The sequence below is a fragment of the Lycorma delicatula genome, chromosome 11 (genome assembly GCF_047948215.1).
Source record: "Lycorma delicatula isolate Av1 chromosome 11, ASM4794821v1, whole genome shotgun sequence".
Taxonomy (NCBI): domain Eukaryota; kingdom Metazoa; phylum Arthropoda; class Insecta; order Hemiptera; family Fulgoridae; genus Lycorma; species Lycorma delicatula.
Window position 1 is genome coordinate 26,980,160 of NC_134465.1, and position 26,200 is coordinate 27,006,359.

General features: G+C 32.1%; 1 protein-coding gene across 1 annotated transcript in view; it reads right to left on the minus strand.

Annotated features, from left to right (window-relative positions):
- The window catches only part of LOC142332491 (uncharacterized), a 187,582-nt gene that overhangs the window by 118,299 nt on the left and 43,083 nt on the right, over positions 1–26,200 (minus strand). The window contains exon 2 of the mRNA XM_075378942.1: positions 17,854–18,882. Coding sequence (XP_075235057.1) covers positions 17,854–18,882 — 1,029 coding nt within the window. The remainder of the gene's footprint in view (positions 1–17,853; positions 18,883–26,200) is intronic.

Sequence of the window (26,200 nt, forward strand, 5' to 3'; positions counted from 1 at the left end):
TTTTTTATTAATTATAACGGCTATTTTATCTCGGTAAATTGCCTAGGCTTTGCGGACGATTTAGCCCTACTATCCCAAAATATAGAAGAGGCCAGATAGCAACTGTCAACACTGGAAGAGATTGCAGGAAAAATCGGTCTAAAAATATCATACGAAAAAACCAAAATTATAGTGAGAGACCCGCTATGCATAAGCAAAGTAAAAATAAACAATAATGACATAGAACTAGTAGAAAACTTTAAATATTTGGGAGAAAACATCACCCACAACCTCCAAGAAAATCCAAACTGGAATGAAAGAATAAATAAAATCAAAGCCACAATAAAAACACAAAACATCTATAACAAAAAATGCATGTCCATAAACACAAAAATAAGACATTATAACTCGGTTATCCGACCGGAAATACTTTACGGATGCGAAACCATATTTGGAGCGTATCAGACAAGGTTTACCGACAAACTGGAAAAGATTGAAAGACAGATTCTACGACGATGCATCGGAAAAAACATTAAAAAAGACGGGATTTTGAGAATTATTCCAAACGAAAAGATTTACAAAACGATCATCCCGATAACTAATAAATTTAGAAAGAAGAGAATTTCCTTTCTAGGACGTATTTTCAGAACGGAAGAGACCAGACTTATCAGACGGATAATCGAACTTTTCTGGAACAAGAAAAGCAGACCGAACTGGTTATACGAAGTACAGAAAGACATGGTGGAATTACACATAACCCGTGAAAACCTAAAAACGAAAACCGGAAACTATGGGAAATTAAAAAATAAAGAAACAAGATTCCTATCAAAACCCAAGAAAACTATAAGCCGGGTGTACTCTGAACAAGAAAGGGCAAGAAGATCTGAAACCCTTAGAAATTACTGGCAAAAAATAAAAGCTGAAAAACAACAAATCAGCAAGAAAAGTGATCCATTATGGTCTTAAAAATAATAAATACAAAAAGAATAAGGGCTATTTAACGGCGAAGTTTCAAATTATTACCTGAATAATTTTCATTCTGTATGGAAAAAGATCCATTACATATAACATTAAACAGAATCTGAAACAACAGAGATTAATTTTTTTTGACGTTCACTGTTTGATATTTTACATGAAATTAACATCGGAAAAACAATCAACTCAGTTATCTATTATGATCCATTTTATTAGTCATGAAAATTTTTTAAAATTTTTCTTAGATATTCTACGGAAAGGCGTATAGTAATTTTTAATACTATTAAAATTATGGGTTGTATTTATATGATAACAATTGATTATATTTGCAGATTTTACATCTACTACTACCGGTAATCAATATATCTTTCAAATGTACAATGTACCTGATTAAACTATACATTTATCCAAAGCCCAACACATACATTTGGTAGAACAAAACTGACATTGATCAAACAAATACAATAGATATAGAATTTTATAATTTTATTAAAACATTTGTTAATGGTCTACGAAAATTATATCATACAAATTTTACTGTTGAAATCATTGTAAATACAATAAAGACACAAATAACTGTGGAGCCAAATCAGTTACTAAGAGGGTTGTACTTTCAAAGTAATAACTTGGTAACGCTGTGGTGACTTTTGATCAGCTTTTTGAGTAATTTTATTTTGTTTATAATCTCAAAATCTCATTTTGCGAGAGCGAGTTCTCTTAAAAGTCGAGTAAGAGTCCTCTTAAAGTCTGCAAATTAATGGAATAGCGTATAGTGATCTGTTATTTGTTTTCCAAAGATGAAAAAGCGGTTAAAATTTATCTGGTTTGTCATGTTTATACGGACAAAATTGTACGAACTGCAGGAACATTTTCAAGTGTGTAGAAAAATTTAAAAACTGTTGAACTTCGGTGACCAACGAGCACCGTTCTGGAAGTCTAATTGAATGTTTAACTCCATTGTTTGAAACTTGTATAGACTCTCCCATCTAAAAAACTTGTCGGATTATAATTGAAATTACAGGTAAAAAATTTTGAGAAGTGTCTGTACAGTTCGTAACATTATCACCAACAAGCTTGAGTATCTGTGAAAGATCGATTCCGAGAGAGTTGGCAGATCAACATAATGAGACAAGACTTCATATTCATAAATTTATTGAGGTGAAATAACGTTGCTGCTTTTTTCACAGTATTCTAATCTTTGATAACACGTGGATTGACTATCATGAACCAGAATAAAAAATATGGAAATGGCTTGAAAACACTGAAGTTCAAAAAAATTTAAAACCCGATCATCAAAAAGTTATGAGGACAACCCTTTGGGATGCAAAGAGTTTTCGTCGACTTTCTAGAAGATCAGCTAAAACTAAACAGCGCATATTACTGTGGACATGCTTATAGACAAAGCTGTGTTGAAAAACGTCCTGGATTTTAACGCAAAGGGATCAATCCTTTTTTTCATTTTCTTTTATTTCTCTGCCCCTTCGAGATCGAATCAATAATCAAGTATTTTATCAACCCAGAAAATTGTTCTTGCGATTCTAACGGGCCTTCCCACCCGCCGACAGTACGTCCGGCACGGCATGTTGGCCCGTCGGTCCTGGATCTTTTTTATTTTGTTGTCTGCCTCAAACTGGACGGACAGGAGTAAATTTGGGCCCGGCTATATCCTTCCCGGGGTCCCTGCCCAGGCAGCCGGGACTCGGTCTTTTCACTTTAGTTTATCTCAAACCGAGAGATGAGAGAATCGGGCTCGGTTATACCGTTCCCGGCTCCCGTCCCAACGGCCGGGGACTTGTTCTTCACTTTTTTTTTTTGAGTGACCAATTCCTACTCTAATTCTGGAAGTCTGCCTCTTTCTGTTTCAAAATATTCGTCACCAAATTCTCAGTGGCCCTCCATTCTTCTGCGGCGCGTAGCATATGCCCAATCGTGTTTTCCGGGGTAACACAACTCAGATCTGCTCTTCCCTTATGTCATCCCATTTCAAGCACTCATAAAAGGTATGTAATGGAGAATCCAGTGTTCCACAATATACGCAGTTTGGAAATTCTCGTCTTTTGAATCTATACAGATATTCTCCAAACTCCCCGTAGCTAGAGAGGAGCTGGGAGACATAGTATCCCCATGCTTCCTCACCGACCACGTTCCTGAATCAAGCATCCCGGTCACTGCAGCCATCTGCGGTCTCATAAGAGTAGTCCAGTCTCCATAAGCGGGGCCTTAAAGCAGACCCCTGAGGTACACCTCTCTCTGCATACGAAGTAAAAAGGACGGTGACATTCTGTAGACGACAGCAGTTCTCTGTCCCGGGGATAGTCAGCGAAAAGGTATCAGTCTGCTTCACGATAACGCCCGGCGTCACACAGACCAGAAATTCAACAACCATCAAGAATGGGATGTACTGCTTCGCCCCTCCATACATTTCTGACTTGGATTCATCAGATTTTTCATTGTTCGATACAGTTACGGAGAACCGATGTAGTAAGAAGCGTAATGGCAATGATGATGTTAACGAAAACATGGTAAATTGGCTCCGATATCAAGACAATGATTTCTTTGAAGAAAGCATGAATAAGTTGATTTAGATATGGGACAATTGTATTAATATTGCTGAAAATTATGATGATGATTGAAGAAAAAAAACGTCAAAGTATTGATTAAATAAATTGTGTTCGGTCCAAAACAATTTTTGTCTTTAATTACCTATTGACCCTTGTTTATTTATAAAAGGTTAATTAAGAGCAATTTTGAATAACATCCTTTCTTTTTATTTTATTTAGAAAAATATAAATTTATTAAAATTAATGTTTTTTAAAAGATACAACATTATGGAGGTAGAAGAATTTTGTTATTTGGGAAGTAGAATTACTAAAGATGGACGAAGCAGGAGCGATATAAAATGCCGAATAGCACAAGCTAAACGAGCCTTCAGTAAGAAATATAAGTTGTTTACATCAAAAATTAATTTAAATGTCAGGAAAAGATTTTTGAAAGTGTATGTTTGGAGTGTCGCTTTATATGGAAGTGAAACTTGGACAATTGGAGTATCTGAGAAGAAAAGGTTAGAAGCTTTCGAAATGTGGTGCTATAGGAGAATGTTAAAAATCAGATGGGTGGATAAAGTGACAAATGAAGAGGTATTGCGGCAAATAGATGAAGAAAGAAGCATTTGGAAAAATATAGTTAAAAGAAGAGACAGACTTATAGGCCACATACTAAGGCATCCTGGAATAGTCGCTTTAATTTTGGAAGGACAGGTAGAAGGGAAAAATTGTGTAGGCAGGCCACGTTTGGAATATGTAAAACAAATTGTTAGGGATGTAGGATGTAGAGGGTATACTGAAATGAAACGACTAGCACTAGATAGGGAATCTTGGAGAGCTGCATCAAACCAGTCAAATGACTGAAGACAAAAAAAAAAGATACAACTGAAAGAGATCTACGCTTCTCATATACCATTCTGTCACCCTTTTTTAAACTTCCGTGTCTAAAATCTAAAAATAATATTGGTTTTTAATTTAAATACTTAATTAAAAAACTTTATCAAATTGATGACCAAAAAATTACTTCATTCTTTTATTTATTTAATAATTTTGTCGGTATTTATAAACGTATATATATAGATTTATGTATATTTTATTTTTTACAAATTATAAAATACAAATAATTATCTTTAAATATACATAAATAAGGTAATATAATTTCATTTACATACATATTTTATAATACAAAATAGCTAACTACATTCATTATTAATAATAATTATTTATCATTATTTATATATTATAATACTTCAATTTTTGTTTTTTATGTATTCTTATAATACGTATATCATCAGTCAAATAATATTTACAGAACATTATTATATAACGTAATTGGCTATACGTTACACAAATTTATTGTATATACACACACATCATTTTATTTAATATTTTTGTAACAATTTATAATATAATTTGCTATATATATCGAATGCTGTATTGTATAATATATAACTAGCTTAATCGTATTTTATTTTTACACATCTAATGATTATAAATGTTATATAGGCCTGTTTATTAATTCAATTTTATATATTGCAGGCATATAGGCAGTTTTTTTAAGATTTATATTTACACTAACTTACATATTTATGATAATATTATTTACATATAAGCATATTTAAAAAAACATAAATTGTTATTTTTTATGTAATATAAAAAACTTGATTTACTGGTTTTATGAATTAAAAAAATAAATCAACATATTAATTCATGGAATAATAATTATTCTCTGAATTTAAAAAATAGTTTAAAACAAAAAAAAATTAACAAAGCTTAATTTTTAAATAATACTTTATTGTACTCCGTGACTGTAAAATATATTAAATCAAATTACTAACATTTTTTAATATGTAACGAAAAAATATATTATTAAAATCATTTTAAAAAAAATTCGTTTAATAAAAATTAGATTTTTTGTCATTAGAGAAAAAAAAATTACAATTATGAAGTTTTTTTAAAATATATACACTATAAATAAAAAGGAATTATTATATTTAATTATAAATATCGTGATTCAAAGAAAAAGATTTATCAAAATGAAATGTATTTGTTCAAGTATGATTAATTTTTTTCATAACATTAAAGTTATACTTGAAAAGATCATCTAAATTTCAAAGTGCATTTTAGCCGGAGTAGTTTCATATTTCCATGATAGGATTATAAAATAATCTTTTAGATTATTTATTTTTGAATTTCCTGTACGATTAAATATTCTTTATTTTAAATTAAATTATTTCTTTATTATTATTTATTCTTTCCCTGGTTGATCTTTGGATTATGAGTAGACATAGAAAAAAAAAATTGTTCTTGCTAAGGAATTGAATTTGAATAATTGTAGTTAAACAAAGATTTCCCTATTAACCTACTGATTTATTATGGGTTTTTTCCCGTCTGAATTTTTTGAATTAAAAGTCCATACTTAAAATAAGGAGCTTTTCAAGATTAACGAAGCTTTCTGATCCTGGTAATAAATAAAATGTGTTTAAGAAAAGACCATGAAAATCATTGAATTAGGATACTATCTTAACATATACTGGTAAAATTTACGTAACTTGACCCAGTATTAGCGTCATATACTTTACTTAATTTATAATATTATTTCTGTTACAATTAGGTAGAAAGCTTTCTTTTATCCTTTTTAGCCTCCGGTAATTACCTTTGAGGTAATACTTCAGATGATGAATGAGGATGATATTTATGAGTGTAAATGAAGTGTAGTCTTGTATAGTCTCAGATCGACCGTTCCTGAGATGTGTGGTTAATTGAAACCCAACCACCAAAGAACACCGGTATCCACGATTTGTTATTCAAATCCGTATAAAAATAACTGACTAATAGAAATTGTACGAAATCAGCTGATTTTAGGAAGACGCGTTCACCACTAGACCAAGCCGGTGGATTAGGTAGAAAGCTACCTATTTTAAGTGGTACCATGATTCGACTTCCGGAAAATTTCGATATATCTTCCCGTTTCACATCCCCCAGACCCCAAAACCACCGTCAGTTCAAAAGTTTATATATACATTTACATATATTTCACTTTGTTGTGGATACGATAACTGCCGAATTTTGCGCCAGTCACTTTCAAATTAATACATAAAATATAACGACCCAAAATCTCTGAAAATTCTGAAGTTTCACCAAAACCATTTTTCTTACTGGAAATTATGTCGCTTAATGTAGTTAAAATATGTATATAAGGGGTTAGCCCCCGTAATATAAATATGAGTTAATAATGATTGATGGGTTCGGGCGGACAATGGCAAGGCGGACCAAGTTAGCGAGGATATTTCCAAAAAGGTGGAAGGTGCTACCACGGCCCTGGCTGGTAGGGGAGGCAGAAGAACCCACGTCCTGATTACGGACGTGGATGCCCTAACGTCACAAGACGAGTTCGGATCGGGTGGGTAGCCTATCGAGTGGTGCGGCGTACATCCGACGGCCTTTGCTTCAGATGTTGGAAGCCAGGCCACAGGGCCAAGTTCTGTTCTGGCGTAAACAGAAGCGGCCACACTGTTTTACATGCGGTAAGACTGGCCATTTACGCAGCAGAACCCTAGGTGCTTATCTTGCAAGTCGCATGGTCATGTACCTGGGGGTAGGGGATGTAAGATTATTCCATAGGCATCAGGAACTGCTTCTTCGTAGGAACATCATGGTGTCTCTGAGGGAGAGTCCCTTCAGGGAGGAGGTGGATGCCTTGGTCTCCCACTTACGATGATCGGGTGGGGACTCCCTTGCAGTACCGTTGGGAAAGTAAGACCTAGTTCCGGCGGGGGATCCTTTCAGATTAGTTCAGAGAACTAATCCACGGCGCGGCATAAAGACCGAGTTCCGGTGGGGGGATTCTTTGCGGTCCCCTCATTAGAGGCATGGCGCCTAAACGACCGAGTCCCGGCTGTCTGGCGGGAACTTTGTTTCCGACGAGATAGTTAGAGGCTATGTTACCCTTCGGAGCCGAGTTTGTTAAGTTGCGGTCCGGCTCCGGGAGGCGGGGAAAAAAGGAGAAAAAAAAATCGATAAGTTTACGGTCACACTCTACGCTCTATATTTTATAGTCGTGATAAAATAATAAAGATTATGAATACGACTCATAATTCTCTCTTGAAAAGGACGAAGCATTTCACAAGAAGAATACAAATCTTTGTCAGTCTTACTAGAGAAAAAGAAGAGTGAAGTGGTATCCATTTCTCCTCTTCGCCGAGCCGAATTTATTGTTGCATATTTAATAGCAAGCATACTGTAACGATACTTATGTTCAGCCTTACAAGTAACCCTTAACAGTTAGAGTATTGCTGGTCATTCGTATGTCTATAATCATATACGATTAGGATAAATGGTATAAAACAAGAAATTAATGTACAAAATTGTTACATTCATTGCTTTAAAAAAAGAGAGCCAACAATGCTGGGTAACATGCATTGGTAATTTTAATATATATATATTATATATTATATACTATATTATATATATATATATATATATATATATATATATATAAGTTAATGAAAAATGACAATGCTGTAACAAATATAATAGGATTTATTTTCAGTTATTATTCCTGTATTTATTTGTTTGATTAGTATATATTTTTGTTCATACAAAATAAATTTTACACAACGCACTGGAAGTGATGGGATTTTGTAAAAGCTGTACTAAAAGGTTTATGTGGTGAACTACCATTTTAAACTTGAATTATAAAATAATATTCTAATCATTTTTCTCGTTTTTATTTATCTATATCGAATTTCTTTAAAAAAAAAATTGTAATAACCTTTCGTTTTTACTAGAAATATTGAAACAACTTTTTGCTTTTTCTTTTGAGTTTGTTAAAAAAAATATTAATAGCTTTTTTTGTACATTTTTTCAGATATTATTTACCAAAAACAAAAAATAATTATTATCTTATTTATCTGATAATTTAAGGAATAATAAGAATGATGTTATCCAGTTTAATTCATGAGTTAGAGAGTATATTTAATAATTAAAACAAAAATTAATTTTATCCTTAATAGATAGAACAATGTAACATGTATTTTAAATCTTTTACGGTCCCGTCTAGCGCTTTAGCAGAGCTATAGCTCAATGAGGGAAAGGATTGTAATCAGTCCAATTTGAGCGTATGCGGTTTTCACCGGATTTTGACGTTTTGTCACCTAAGGAATCCAAAAAAACCGAATGGAAATTCTCCGGATGTTAACGTTCGTATGTACGTGTTTGTTCGATGTTGGTCTATAAATCACCTTACACTTCCAGAACTACTCCATTTTAACCGTACTTTATCAGATTACTTATATATATGGGGAATTGATGCCATTAATTTTTCAACTTAAAAGATCAAGGGGGTGAGACTGTAGAGGAAGGTCACATCAGTAGAGATTTCGCCTAATTAAGTTCATATTTTTCTTGCGAAAATTTGTTAATAATTAAAGAACAACAATATGAAAAAAAAGTAGATTTTTGCAAAATCGCACGCCCACCCCCAAAAAATGCTATAAACTACTGCTATATTGTCATGTTACAGTGTGCGGTAGAATTAAGTAATTAATCATATTTAAAGTGTAAAAAAAAAGTAGCTTGGTCTGGCTGGGTTTCAAACTAGATCGTCTAGTTAATTCAGTACCTGGTGCGTTAAGCCTAGAGGCTACATCAGTCTCCGACCGTTCAAGCGAGATTTGTTGTATATAAGTTTTACAATTACATTAGTGCTGACCGTCGCCGTTAGTACCACACACTCACGCGATTAAAATACGGTATCCGCGCACGATTTAGTTAGAATCAACGAATTAAATAAACGAAAAAGTATTATATTTAAATAAGTATTTTAATAAGTATTTTAATAAGTATTTAATTTTAATAAGTATTTTAAATTAAGTTGTGCAAGTAACCGTGAATTAGAAACAACCCAAAGTCCTGCAACTCTGGTGCTCCAGAACTGATAAGACCAAGTCCCGGCAGGTGCGACCTGTAGGTCACGCTTGTTAGAGGCAGGCGCTTGAAAAACCGAGTCCCGACGGAGGTGAACTTCGCGTTGCCCCGTTTGAGGCAGGCAATGCAAGACCGAGTCCCGGCTTCCAGGGTGGGGTCGCTGGGCACGACTTTGTCGGACCTGGTGGCTTTGCACTGGGGTTAGAGGCAGGGCAATTAAATTAAGATCCTACCGGCGGGCCTGCCTGTCATGCCGGAGTTAAGCCGGTAGAGTCGTTAGAGTAATGGACATTCCCCCGGGCTGTGTTTGTGCTTCACGTTGATCCAGCTCGGGGAGGAGATGAAAAAAAAAGTCCTGCAACTCTGTTGTCAGCTTATTATTACTGTAAATAGTTTTAAAATTAAATTGATAGAATTTTAGGCTTAACTAAAATTTTAAAAACAAAATTTAAAAATACTTTTAAATGGTACTATTTTATATACTATTTAATAATGCTATTTTAAAATGGTAAAAATACTTTAGAAGTGGTTTACTACAATAATGGATAAAAGAAATATTTATTGGCTCAAGGACAATGCATGAGTTTACGTTATTGCATCGTTCTTCATCGCTAGCTTTATTTTAAAAACAGGATTCATTAAAGGTTTTATTATGTAAACAAATTTTTTACTTGTATTTATTGTAATTTTAAAACCGGAACAGCACTTTATTTTTGTTCCAGTGTTGTATTACAGTCTTAATTTTGTAAATGTTGAATTTCTTTATAAAACGAAGTCTTGATTAACCGACAACTTATTGTCAAAAGTAACCGATAATTTTATTTTAAAGAATTTGTGGTGTCAGAATAATATTAATAATTTTATATTTATTGCGATTAAATCTGGATCTTCACGGTATTTATGAAATCACTTACTAATATCTTCGTGGCGGAGTAGTAGCGTTTCATCCGGAGGTCCTGGGTTCGAATCCCGATCAGACATGGCAATTTTCATACGCTATAAATTTACATATTCATAGGGAAAAATGATCAAAGCAGTCGATTCTCATCATCTCAAAAAAAGAAAAAAACACTTGTGATTATTCTTCTTTTTTTTGTTTTACAATTTATTTTTAGTTACCGGTATTACAAATTCACGTAACACATAAGTATAAGATAACGTAAATTTTAACAAATTTGATTTAAAAATTAATTGATATAATTTAGGATCCCTGATTAAGTACAGGTTTATATACGATAAAAAGAATCAGTAATGCCACATATTGTTGGAATAATATAACTGAGAGAACGTTAAAAATCGTTTTAAGTAAAGATAAAATCTAGATGTATGTAGAAATGAAATTTAATTTCGATGTTTAAACAGTCCAGGAAACGTTAAAGAAATATGAAAAATGTTAAAAATTGAAAAAGAAGTACTTCCTAACAATGAGCAGTCCGAGAGGAAAACAGTATTTTAATTAATAAAATGTACTTTCCCACTGGATTGCTTGTCTAAAATTGTTTAACTTTTTTTTTAGTTATATTTTTTTTCTTTTTACGGGTATTTTTTAGTCTTTTTTATAAATTTTATTTATTTTTTTCTTGTTTTATTATATATTTTTAATTTTACATTCAATGGTGATGACATTTAAGTGTAAATATACAATTAGTTTTTGACTTCTTGTCTTACGCATTATTCTTTAGCATTCTGTTTGTCGTTTTAATTTTTTGATATTTATAATTACATTTTTTTTTTTGAAATTGTCAGTCTTTTAATCTCTGGATAATGTTCTTCATTCCTTTCCGTTCTGTACTAATCTTTTGACGTCAGTAAAGTTACTACATCGTATGTTGATATGTATCTGTTTTATAAATTTCAACTTTATCTTCCTGTATGGTTTTTATAATACCCTTATGTAATCCTCTATTTCGAAATTAACACGACTGAATGATATAATATATAATCACAAATGTTTAAATATTTAAAAAATTTCTTCCTTTCTTATTCATTTTTATACTACATAATTTTATATTTTTCAATGCATATAATTTCCTAGTTCTCCAGAATTATCAAGTTTTAAGGGCATTCTTTAATATTTATTTCATGCTGTAAAATTAATAGCCTGTTTAAAGCTGGTTTTTTTATCTTGTAACGTATGCCTAGCAATATTTATTGCATAACTAGCTTTTATCCGCGGCTTCGCTCGCGGTGAACCTTTAAACGAAATACGCGAGCAACTATGTCATGTCGATCGGTGGCTTTTTGCCTGGGCATTAGCTCTTTAGTTACATTCTGCCACAAAGGATTACAGGTAAAAGTTACAAAGAAGTCAGGCCTGCCGTAAGTTCGTACATAAGCGAAAGCGTCTTGAGTGTATTCATGCAGATAACGGGGACTGTTCACAAACGTTGAAGGCAGAATAACCATCTTGCCTATGTCGTTAGATCTAATATTACCGTCTGCGCTAATCGCATCTTGTAGATGAATGTAATTTTCAGCTCGTAATTTCGTCTGGTTTATAGAAATGTAACGAAGGCGTTCGCTATCTACTTTAATATACATATCTTCCAAGAATTGATGAAAGAGTTGTCTTGACCGCGAAAGGAGATTGAAGTCGTGCTCTCAAAGCATAATGTGATACGCATAAAAATCCATGCAGGAAACTTTTTTATCGGGAACTGGCCGTCTTGTTGTTGGATTAATGACTGGAATATTGAAGTGATATCCTGGCTCACTACTGAAAGTTAACTGAAAGTTTACTGAAAGTTAACGGGTAGTGCGAAGCGTCATAAAATTTATGAGTATCGGCTACGCGTTTCAGCGTATTATCATGTGCCCGTAACACTATGTCTCGTGGTGAGCACGGGTCACCAGTAACCAAAACAGCAACTTCATTGATCATCGGCGCATTATAACGCCTCTCATGTTCGCCACGTGGAGTCCGATCAGCATGAATGACCTCTATGTAATTATCTGGAGGTCAGTTTTCTATTGCACTTTTAAAGGTATTTACCAACAAATTGTGACTGTGTAACATTCGTTGAATTTTCAATACTGTATCTCTTTCGACTCCTTCAATATACTGACAACGACAGTTTACTTCATTTTCTTCATCACCCGTAAAAAACACCTGCGAAAATTTATGCTGTTCTTTATCTGCTGGAAAAAGTGATCCAATTTGATGATATATCTGTCCTTGTACAGTAAAAGTTGGTGAAAATCCGGGCATTCTTATCACTTTATCTACTCTAAAGGATGTCATTTGAAAGCAAAAGTTGTACTTTCTGATTTTACTTAAAAATTGCTTCGACTCATATGTAACACTTAAATGTAGAGTTTTCAAAAGCTCCCCTGGTTCACCAAGTTAAGGAAGCGAAACTTTACCACTGGAACAGCACATTCCAGCAGTTTCATCTTTCCATTTCAAAGCATCGCTATGCTGACATTTTCTATTCATTGAGTCAATACCAATTAAAGAATGCTTATGGTATTCAAGTGAAGGACCATATCGAAATCCGGAATTAATTAATACAGACTAATTGTTACGGATGAAATTTACACGGCGTGCGATTTGCATTTCTGCATGAACGATTCTTCTCCCCTGCGATTGTTCTGGAGTTTCTCTCGCTCTTATAGCTGCCTGCTGTTCAGCTTGTCTTTCTAAACGAATTTGTGTTTGAATTGGCGTTTCAGCTGCTCTTAAGGTACCTTGGCGATCAGCTTGCTCATCTAACCTTTCTTGTCTCTGAGAACTTGTTTCACCAGCCCTCAAAGCACATTGTCGCCTCGGTTGTTGTTGTCGTCTTAGTTCTGCGTGAGCGGAAGATTCTTGAGTTCGAGCAACTATTGGCGCCCGGGCCCGTGATGAATCCCTGGACAGGTTAGATTTGCGCTGGCATTTTAGAAAAAAAAAAAAAAAAAACAGAGTAAAAACTGAAAATAGCGTTAGAAGTAAAACAATAAACAGGTACCTAATCTCAAAAATTGTAAAAGTCTTAGTATTGCTTTGAAGTGACAGAAGAATAACAATAAATATAGAAGGATTAGAAACAACAGAAGCACTATACTCAATTGAATAGTGACTTGACCGTCGGTATTACAGTGTTGGATTGGCACTTTATTTCATTTACTTACTGGGGCGCCAGATGGCGTTGAATTTGGTCAAATTTTTTGTCGGACGATCAAAAAATACCTACCAATATACATTTTTTTACCCTCCCGAAAAAATATTGTTTTTTTTTTTTACTAAAAAGTGTTTTATCCACATCCATTAATTTTAGCTACGAGCCGCAACTGAACTAAAGAATATTTAGTAAAGCTGCACGTACCTTATATTATAAATATTACAATTTTTACTTGATAAAAATAAAATTGTCAACCTCCGCGTCTGAGTAGGTAGAGTCTTGGCATTTTGTGCGGAAGTCCCGGGTTTGAATCCCGGTCAGGTGGTATCTTTTCATACGCTACCAATTTCCACAGGGCTAATGACCATAGCAGTTGATGCTTGCTCTTTCGTAACAAAATAAAAAAATAAAAATAAAATTACTCAAATATATTATATTTACCTATGTATACAAGAGAAGTATAATAGAAATTTTAATTTAGTCATTTAATTCTAATTTAGTTCACTCAATGCGGACCTTTCTTCCTGATTTTCTTTCTCTCCATAATTTATTGTCGGTGCAGTTCATCACCGACCCCAGTATCTTCCCAGACCCCAGTTACACATATTACACTCGTTCAACGAAGTAAATATTTTATTATTGTAAATTTTTCTCTGCAGTTAGTAGATTTCCCTAATTGAAAAATCATTCAGTAATTTTTTATGTGAAAGTACTTATTTTTTAAAGCAGGTATTTTGGTTCATTTGCTGTCTCCTTTCAAAAAGTGCAATGATTTTTATTTTTAGACGAGATACAAAGTACGAAATATGTAATTAATCCGGTCTTAAGAATAGGCTGAGTAGTCCTTCAGACCGTTAAAATATTTACGATTTTATGTAAAAATTACATTGATGTATCCTAAAAAAAAAAAGCATCTTAGTGAGAATAATTTGATGATTTGCAGTTATTCGTTGCTTATTACCAACATAATTTTCTACGCATTAACGTGTAAAACTACCACCGCAAACTGTTTTTTGTAGAGTAAAATTAAAACATAAAATTTGTTTTTGTTAATACATTATTAACTAGCAGAATCGGGAATCCTTTGATTTGAGTGTGATTTGAGAATGAATACAATTGAAAGTTTGATTAAACATTAACAAAAAAGAGCATTACGGAACTTCACAAAATTTAACCTCTCCCGTTTACCCTTTTACCCTTTCACCCTTTCCCCTTTTTCCTTTCCTTTTGTCCATTTTACTTTTCCCCTTTTCACCATTTTCCTTTTCCCGTCTTCATTTTCCCATTTTAATTTTTACCATATTCCCGTTACCTTTCCCCCATTTTCCCCTCTTTCTCTCCATCCCATCTCCTTCTCCATTTATCTTTCCTTAGCTTCCCTTTTTCCTTTTCCTCTACCTCCTTTTCTTTCTTCTCCTTTCCCCTTTTCATTTCCTTTTCCCCGTTTCCTCCTTTTTTCTCTTTTTTACATTTTCTCCTTCTTCCCTTCTGCCCTTTTCAATTATTCCCTTTCTACCTTTTCCCCGCGCGTAAATCGGTTCAGTAGTTATTTATTCTATAGCAGACACACATATGGGAAACACTGAAATGGAATCGTAAAATATTTAGAATAGCGTGTGTTGTTTTACGTCCAACATATAGCGCTGTTTTTTAAAAAAAACATGTTTTTACCTGTCACAAATGTGACATGTTACGTATATAAATAGTAGGTTATAAAAAAATGCGAGTATTCGAATGTAACGTTGTGTCAAAATTTCAAAGCAATCGGTGAAGAACTTTCGGAGATTTAAGATTTTGAACTAACGAACATTTACATTTTTATTTATGTAGATTATTATATATTTTATTAATTGATTTGTTTTTTTTTAATCTAGTGAAATTAATTGAATGAATTAAATTAATTGCGACTCATTTTTCAGAACAAATATATCATACTGCAGTAGATTAAATTAAACATCCCCTCATTCAAAATTTACTAAGCTATTTTCCAATAATAATAAATTTTGACACAAATAACCGCCTTTTATACTAAATAAATATAACTTGTAGATGTAATTTTATTATTTAGTCGGCATACAAATTAACCGTTAATGTTAGGGATTTACTACGCACATGTCTGGAATGTTTTTTTTTCTAAATGTAAAAATAATTATAATTACAAATAAAACAACTCGTAAATAGTATACAAATTAATTCTTTTAAATATTTTTTTAAATCGTTATTTCTTTAGAAATATTTTATTTTTCCTATGTCAAAGTTGCTTTAGCCCACCGAGCTGGTTGGTTAACTCATCGTCGCAAAGCAGTTGTTTAACAGCTGATTTTCGAAGTCAAAGGTTCTGAGTTAACAATCGCAGTACACGTTAATTGCTTTTGTACGGATTTGAACATTATAGAGTAGATACCGGAGTATTTTGGTGGTTTTTTTTTTAACCTTCGGGTATTGCTTAGGATTAGATGAATGATTTGTAGCCTGTGTGAAAATGCCATGCCTGACCGGGATTCGAACCCGGGACTTCCTGATGAAAGCCCTAGACGCTACTATTCCCGCCATGGAGGCCAACCACTTTGGTGGTTGGGGTTCAATTAACCATACGTCTCAGGAATGATCTGGCTAAATCTGTACTACACTGTACCTCATTTACATCTCATACATATCATCTTCATCTCATTGAAAATCGGAGGTTGTTTATTGTTCATCGGTTGAACGGATTGCAACTTGCAACGTATACATTATAAAAATAAAAAAATTAAGTTTTTTTTAAATTATATTATTACAAAGTAGGAGATAAAATAAAACGTTGAAAGAAATGACTTACATATTTTAGAGGAAAAAGTATTTTCCTTTTTTTTTTATTTGTAAACAACATAGTTTATTGTAATTATAAGATTCGATATATGTCCCACTCCCTATTTTTTTTTTTTTTTTTGCATCGCCATCTGAAATCCTGTGAAACCCAAATCTATGTCACACTTTTTTTATAATATATTTACACAGAATTAAGTAGAATGAAATATTCTGTAGAAAATGTATAATAAAATGTAGTCAAGTATTTCTTTTTTGGATGTACCAATGAACCTGTATATAACAAAATATTTAAATATGTCAAAAATATAAAATTATAATTGAATTATTTCCTTTGGTTTGGTAATTTTAAAATTGGTGTTTGCCTTTACAATAATAACAGTTATAACTTAATCATTAAGAACAAAATACCTAACACAATTTTATATATATTATAAACTTAAAGCAAAATTAAAAAAAAGAACAAAATCAAAGTACAAAAAAAAAAATAGTTAAATCATCAAAAAAGGATTGACACTTTTTAAAAAATTGTAAAAAATTACAATTTTACAATAAAATCATGATCTTACTCAAGATACATTTTACCTGACGGTTATTGAAAGATTTATTTATGTTTATTTATAATATTTTTTGAAGTTTTTATAATTAGAAAAAAAATTTACTGTTTAAAAGTAATACAATATTAATAAATGGTATTTTAAAAGACATATTTCTGTGAAAATTTTGTGTTGGCATTTTTCTTCTTTATAATAAAATTTAACGAAAATCGTTTCCAAAATGTTTTTAAAAAATTTAATAAGTAAAACATTTACTATAATTTTGAAATTTAAAATGGTACAACTTAACTTAAAATATAAATATTCATAAAATAATTTTTAATATTTATATATTATAAATTTTGTTTGAATAGTTATGCAATGTTCTACAATATAAATAATTTTTTTCCTTTTTGGTTTGATTGAAAATAAATAAATTTTTAATGATATTGAGATGGAAGTGACGTCATCAGAATTGAAGAGTCAATGAATTTATAGCTAAGTATACATTTCATTCTGAAGCAAACAATTCTTTCTTATATATATATATATATATATGTATGTATATTTCTTATATTAATAAGTATTATAATTAAAGATTTCTTTATCATTATTTTACACCAATCTTATAAAACATTATTGAGAAAATATTATTAATTTATTAATACAATACATAAACTAATTATAATATTAAATATAGTTATATATATTTTTTTTCATTAATATTAAATTCTATATATCCCATTTATAAACGTATTTTGTTTATATTTTATCCATTTTCATTCTTGACTAAAGTAAAATATTTATAACTATAAATATTATATATTTTATCATCCATCATAATTTTTATTTATTATAATTTTATTACGATGAGCAACATTTATTAAATTTATTATTAAAAACTTTTAATTTAATAAAATTTCATCTACAATCGATAATAAATGTTAATAATATTATTAAAATGTGAATTTTCATAACAATAACATAAATATAATTAATATTTGAACTAGCTGCTGAATACGATGCTTCAAGATTACCTCTGGTAACTTCTTCTTGACATCTACCGATAGTTTCTAAATCGAGTTTATATATTTCTTGTCCGTTAAATTCCATCGGTGAAATACAATAATTTTTAATTTTAAAATCACCAGTTGTCGAATTAGCTAATGGACTTTCTAATAACGAATGTATATGACAATCACACGGAAAATGATTCGATATAACACTTAATGTTTCAACACCCTGTATAATTATTGAACCGGGTAGTGGTGTTTCCAATAAATGATTACCGTGTAATCTTATGATTTTAATTTTATTAATTATTTTTATGTGAAATTCTTGAATAGCATCAATTTTATTATTTAATAAATTCAAACTGCCTATATGTGTCATACCTTCAAACGCACCTGTTCTTATTATACCTAAATCTGATTCTTGTATCGATAATACATGTACGTGACTTAGACCGCGAAATGTAAACGGTTTTAATGAATTTAAATCCATAAAAGGTAATTTTATTAAACCGACTGCATCTAAACCGCTAAATGAATCCGGTTCTATTGTTTTTATACCGGATGGAAATATTAAATGTTCAACGCTAGTTAAACCGGAAAATGCTGACGTTTCAATTCTTTGTATGGGATTACTGCTTAATAATATTAAACGTACGTTTGACGTCCCGGCAAAAGCATATCCCTCGACTTTTTCTATTTTATTATGTCCTAATAATATCGCCGTTATATTTTGTAAACCGGCAAATGCAAATTGTGCTACTGTTGTTAACGGTGTATTTTGTATCGATAATTCACGTAATTTTGGTAAACCTCTAAACGCAAACGGTTTTATCGTTGATATGTTATTACCGTCTAATGATAATTTTTTTAAACTTCTTAATCCAGCAAACGCATCACTTTTTATTATTGGAAAATTATTTTTGGTTAACGATAAATGTTCTACTGTCGGTGGCAATTGTTTTAATGGTATTTCTGTTAAGCCTCCTGTATTACATAAAACCTGAAACAAACAAAAAGAACAATATTTATATTTCAAACGATATAAATAAATATCTTAAAATATATTATTTTTTACTTGTAAATACAATAATATATAGGGTGATATTTTAGTCCTGTTACCCAATTGTTAATGTCTGGTAATTTTTTTCTAAGAAAGGGAAATTTTGTTTTGCGACACGAAGTTGGTAGCGCTACTCAACCGGTATAGGTACGGCAAGGTGAGTTGATTCTCCTTGAGCTGTGTAAACTTTTGTGTCGTTTCCGGTCGTGTTACGAACAGAATGTCTTTTACCATAGAACAACGAGTTTTCATTCTTGAACAGTATTTTGCTACGAAATCGTACGCGAGTGTAAAAGAATCATTTCAAATTAAATTTGTTGGTGTTCCTCCGTCAGAAAAAAAAAGTCAATTTCGAGGCTAGGCTAGCAAACTGAATTCGAGAGACAGGTAGTGTTTACGACAGTAAACGTAGCGGTCGACCAACTCGCTTGACAGATGACGTTTTAGAGAATGTGAAAACAAGATTGCTCAATTCTCCACGGAAGAGTCTACGAAAACTTTCCAAACAAGTCGGTTTGTCATATTCGAGTGTTCAGAAAGCTGCTAAAAAATATAAATTGTATCCGTATCGCGTACGATTAGTCCAAGAGCACCCTCCAGATTTAAACAAGCGATTGCAATATTACCGTTGGTTTAGGTCTCGTAAACGATGAAGGAATCGAATTTTTAAACACAGTGTTCTTTAGTGATGAAGCTTGGATCCATCTCGATCGTTATGTGAACAGTCAAAACAGTCGAATTTGGGCGGTTGAAAATCCTAACGCTTTACAAGACAAATCTTTGCATCCTGAAAAAATTGGTGTCTGGTGTGCGATATCTCGTCATCGTATAGTCGGACCCGTATTCTTCGAACAGATAGTAAATGGTGAAGTATACAGGAATATTTTACGCCAATTTGTGTCCCCCCCTGGAACCTCAAGAACGGTATTGCTGGTTTCAGCAAGACGGCGCTATATGCCACACGTCTCGAGAAACAGTGGATTTTCTGCAAGAGTTCTTTGATGATCGAATAATAAGCAAGGGCTTATGGCCTCTAAGGTCACCAGACCTCACATCTCCTGACTACATTTTGTGGAGCTATATTAAGTCCGAGGCCTTCAAAAACAATCCTCACACTATTGATGAACTTAAAGTAAATATTACAGACTTAACCACGAATATTTCCAATGCAACTCTTAAAAAGGTTTCTGCTAATATGCTGAAAAGTCCGTGAGTGTATAACCGCAAGGGGTGGGCATTTTGAGCATATTCTTTAAAAATTATGTAATTAATAGCTTTTTATTAAATCTCTTTTGTAAGTAACAAATACATTTTTTTATTCCACCTAAATTTCCCTTTCTTAAATTACATTTAAAATTGGGTAACAGGACTAAAAGATCACTCTGTATAAGCCAAAGTGGCAACACTGTAAACATACAATTATATAACAGCTGAGTTATATTAGGTATTATTTTTAGTCTATTGTTTTCACGTTAGACGTAAACAAATTTTACGTGAAACGAATTTTTGTTGTGCGTTACAAAAATTAATGATATTACGAGCAAAGTTGTGCAATCAAGTTTTTGCTGCGGTGAGGATGGTGCTGAAACTTTTCCAAAATTGAAATGGACGTATGGTGACGCTCTGTCACCAAAGCCAAAGTTTTTAGGTGGTTTAAAGCATTTTCAGAAGGCCGGGAATAGGTTGCGGACGATACACGCTCTAGAAGACCATTAACGTCAAAAAGTGACGACAATGTTGAGCGAATCAGAGACTTGCTACGGTCCGACCGGCGATTAACTATCAGAATGATTGCAAAACAGTTAATTGAACTTGAACCGTAGCACAGTCCATAAAATTTTTACAAACGAATTGGACATGAAAAGGTTTTGTGAAAAATTTGTCCCAAAAAGCCTCACTGTTGAACAAAAAAACAACAAGGTGGAAATGAGCCGCGATCTTCTAGAGCGAATTGAAACTGATCTGATTTTCTAAAAATTGTTATTACTGGTGACGAATCTTGGATTTTTGAGTACGGCCCAGAAACAAAACACCAGAGCAAGGAGTGGCACACTTCAAACTCACCATGTCCCAAAAAAGCAAAAATGAGCAAATCATAAATCAAAACCATGCAAATTTGTTTCTTCGATAATAATGGCATTGTCCATAAGGAATTTTTGCCCACAGGACAGACTGTAAATCAATATGTTTACTGAAAAATTCTTGAAAGACTGCAGAAAAGAGTTGCCCGCATGAAATCAGCCATCTGATGCTGCATTATGACAATCCACCTTGTCATACTACACTCGTAATTAATGAGTTTTTGGCAAAGAAAAATATTCCTGTAGTTCCTCAACCACCATATTCACCTGACTCGAGTCCCTGTGACTTTTTCCTGTTCACAACTTTAAAGAAACACCTCAAAGGATACCATTTTGGAACAGTAGAAAACATTTAAAAAAATGTAATCAACGATGTAAAGGATAATCCGGTTTCTGAGTCCCGCACTGCTATGAAGAGTGGGAAAACCGTTTGAAACGTTGCGTGGCTTCCCAAGGGAACTATTTCGAAGGTGATAGAGTCCATGTGTAATTGGATTGTAAATAAAACGTTTTTCTGACCCAGTCTCATTACTTTATTTACAGACCAATATATATATATATATATATTTATATATACAACATTAAATAACCGTTAAATAACTTTTCAACTGATTAAATTAAACATTCAAAAATGTTTAACAAATGCTCCTCTCTTGATGTGATAATTTTTTTATCATTTATACATTTTTTTTTATTTACAAATAAAATCATCCATCTACCCCCAGATATTAAATATACATATATATATATATATATATATATTTAATTATATAACATATAATAATTATACAAAAATATTAGGTTAATATTTATTACATGCACAAACTTTTTTATATAAATATGAAATTTCTTCTTTAATTTCACGATTAGAACATGTTCTGGTAGTTTACGTTCTGAATATTTGTTACGTTCATGAATCACTCTATATATTATTGAAATGTGGATAAAGACAGGTTACGAATATTATACAACCTTCGCTTTGGTTCGGAAACACTTCGTAACGGAGTGTCAGCTGGTGAAAAACTTCGCTCTAATTTCTGCGCTTTCGGTAAAATTAAGTAAGACTTTAATTCTTGAGACATAAATTGGGGTGTAAATTTAATGGTTTTTATGCAATCTGACCTGCAAAATTGATAAAAATAAGTTACATATTTATAGTAGAGTTTTTTAGTAGTTTTCAAGTAATCTGAGATAAAAGACAAAATATTAGGGCCGAAAAACACACGATTTTATGTTTGGCGTAAAAAAAAAATAATGGTTAATTAAACGCGTAAAAGTTTTAAACAAAACTTGTAAAGAATTTGATTTTGAGTAAAATTTTCTTAAAATACACAGAAACCAAATGAAAACGTAAAAATTTCAATGTTTATAAAAATAAAACATATCAAAATGTGGCAAACTTTAACTATTTGTTAAACAAAATAAAATTTTCAAATTACAAAACAAAATAATTAAACATTTTTAAAAAATGGATCAAAAATTAAAAAAAATTATTAATCAAGTTTCATAAAAGAATCTTCCATAAATAGCTGAGTCCCAAGAAACACAGTCTGGCTTAATTTTACCGAAAACGCAGAAATCGGGCGAAATCTTTTGCCAGTCGACGAATCGCAGGCTAAATCTTTCACCAATGAATCTTTCATTCCCCAATGAAGCGTCTCCAAATGTATGTGTATATTAACCTTTTTTTTCTTTTTTTTTTATGAGTTGTGCGAGCATTGACTGCTGTGAGCATTTAGCCCGATTGGAAATTTTTAGCTTATGAAAAATCCCATTCCTGACCGGGATTCCTGAGAACGAACCCAGTACCTCCGGGTGAAATGCTCAGACGCTACAACTATCGCACTGAGGCCACTTTCTTCTTTACTTTCATCAGTAGAATACTTGTTTGTTTGTTTGTTTGTTTGTTTGTTTGTTTGTTTGTTTGTGTGTGTGTGTGTGTGTGTGTGTGTGTGTGTGTGTGTGTGTGTGTGTGTGTGTGTGTGTGTGTGTGTGTGTGTGTGTGTGTGTGTGTGTGTGTGTGTGTGTGTGTGTGTGTGTGTGTGTGTTATATTAAATATTCTATTCTACATTATTAATTAGTTTAGTAAGATCTTCAGGAGTCATATAATTTTTTTTTTTTTTAAATCGGCTTTTGAAAATTGTCTGATCGCTAAAATTGTTTTGGCATTTCTTGTTTTTTTCTGAAATCAAAATAAACTAATGATTTCCAGTAAAAATCTAACTGGAGATTTCATTTTGGAATGAATGCTAGGATTTAACTGGTTTTACACTCAGAACGAAATAATATCAAAATAAATATCGAAATTATAATATTTAAAATATCGAAATATTTTCGATAGTGAGAGAAAATCAAGTTGGTCGAGTTTAAAAAGGGAGGAAATGGTAATAAATTTAACTGTACGTAATTTAAATTTATAAATTTGTATAAATTAAATATTCATTAATATACTTAAATCATTTTCTTTAAATTAAAAATAATAAATGGTAATAAATCAACCATCATGTTGTATCGAATCAATTAAAATTACTTATCATGTTAATGTATATTTTATAGTAATACAATTCGTGGTATTACAAATTCATGATATATAGATCAATTTACATTACATTATACATCTTTAATTATTATTAAATGTACATTTTATGTTAATTAATTAATAATAGGATAACTAATCTTCCTGAATTAACTCTTTACATTTTACTAAAAGGTTTTCAATTTATAACATTTAATCTACAAAGGTTACAGGTTTGATACTGACATTACAATTAAACTGACATTTTTTTGCTATTTCTGTTTTTTAGGTTTATTTTACGAAATGTATTTTATCCCTTACAACCGACTAGAAACAGAATAATTTTGTAGAGTTTATTTATATTTTCTTCTTAGTTATTATCCTTATGAACACAATTTTAGTTTCTATATATATATATATATAGAAACTAAGGGTGTCCCATATAAAACGCAACCCAACCTTATATTGGTAGGTATTGAAATAATAAAAAGGCATGTGTAAATGTAAATGTAATTTTTGTTATTACCATCCATTACCTTACATTTAGAGTAAATGTTGGAAGTGGCCGCCATCTTCTTGAATACAAGCTTCGATTCTTTTTACAGCATTTCTTGCAACTTTTTTCAAAGTTTGTGGCTGGATATTTAATACAGCTTGTTCAATATTGACTTTCAATCGTTCAAGTGTTCGTGGTTTGTTGCTGTAGGCTTTCTCTTTGAGGTAACCTCGTAGAAAAAAAACCGCCGCAGTCAAATCTGGAGATCTTGGTGGCCACAAGCCTCGACCGATAACACGATTACCGAAGAATTCCTCGACCAAATCAGAAGTTGAACCTCCGTAGTGCGATGTCGCACCGTCATGTTGTAGCCGGCAATGTCTGTCTTCCTCTTCCAAGAGTGCAATGAACCGAAATAAAATATCCTGATATCGTTCTGCATTAATGGTATACTCGAAAAAAATAGGACCGATTATTTTCTTCCGCGATATCGCGCACCACAAGCCCGACTTCTGCGGGTGTAATTGTTCTTCGTGATAAACGTGTGGATTTTCAGCGCTCCAAATTCTGTTGTTTTGGTTGGTTGTTTACGTAGCCATCCAAATGAAACCGTGCTTCATTTGTGAAAAATAACGAATCCATAACATTAATTCCCTAGCGCAGAAATCGACGGAACCGTTGACAATATTGTAGCCGTTTTCTTTGTCGGGCTCAAGAAGTCGATGAACCGTTTGAATGCGATAAGGTCGTAATTGTAATCGTTTGGTCACCCGATGAACAGTCGATTTAGACAAATTAATTTCAGCAGACAAACGTCTGATCGATTTATTTGGCGAGGCGAGTAATCGGTTTTTGATTTCAGCGACTGTATCTGTATTCAACACTGACGTAGATCTTTTGTGTTCCTTGTTATTAACAGAACCGGTCTTTCTAAATTTTGCAAATAACCTTAATACTGATGTTTTGTTAGGAGCCGGTTTATCTGGGTAGCGAAATAAATCTTGCAGTGCAACCACTGATTTCGTACTGAAGTACGACTCTACAATGAAAACACGTTCTTAGCGAAAACACCATCTTGTCTCTAGCAATACACTGAACGTTGTGATTGCATTGTTGTTACTATCGGTAGTGTTCTACTGCGTCGCCGCGATGTTAAGATGTTGGACGAGTCCATTTCAGTAACGAGTAGGGCAGTAAGCTTGACTTTTGAAATTTCATGGGTGAGTGATTGATGGGTTGCGTTTTATATGGGACACCCTGATATATAATATTGTTAATAGTGGACGTATATATACATATATATATATAAAAAATTCTTATAAATAATTTACTACTAAAAAAAATGATGGATGTTTAAAAAATTTATTTATCTGTTTTCCATAAGATAAAGGATACCAGAAAAATTTCCTTCTTTAAATTAAAATAATTAAATGCCGAATGCTGACCTGTTGAAGTAGAGGAAATTGTTTAAGAATGGTCAAGTCAAAATAAAATTCAACTTCCAGAAGTTGTTCTAGGAATCTGGTAATAAAAAAAAAAAATGATTTTCCACCACATTAAAATTTTATCTTTTTAGGATTGTTGGAAAGTTCGGTGTTAATATATATAATAGTTACTTGTTATCACGGAATATGGAATAATTTCGTTCTGCATATAACTTTCGATGTGAAGTATAGTTAAGCGGATGTAGTTTTTACTGACAGTCAGCCGAGATTTGCTACCAGTTATAATAGAATTAATTCTTACTTTTACCTCGTATTTTTATTCTTTTGTAGATTAAAATGATAAAATTATATAACGGTATTCTTAAAAACTATGTCCACAGAAAAAAATGTTACCTGTCGAAAACTTTTTCCAAGTATTAGAGAAAAAAAATAACAGTTTAAAAAAGTAATGTGACTTTAATTGAAGGAGACCACTGGAAATGTTATTTAACATTAACAAATGACATTTAAAAGGACTATTAAATTTCCTTAACCAACCGGTTTGTATTAGAATAAACCGGAGTATTTACCACTAGTGGTAAAATTATCGTCGTAAATCAGCTCATTTCGAAGTCGAAGTTACTAAGAATCAAATGCTAGTAAAGGTACGTTACTTAATACGAATTTGAATACTAGAATATTAAACAATTGAAATCGGTGAATTTCAGTGGTTGGGGTTAA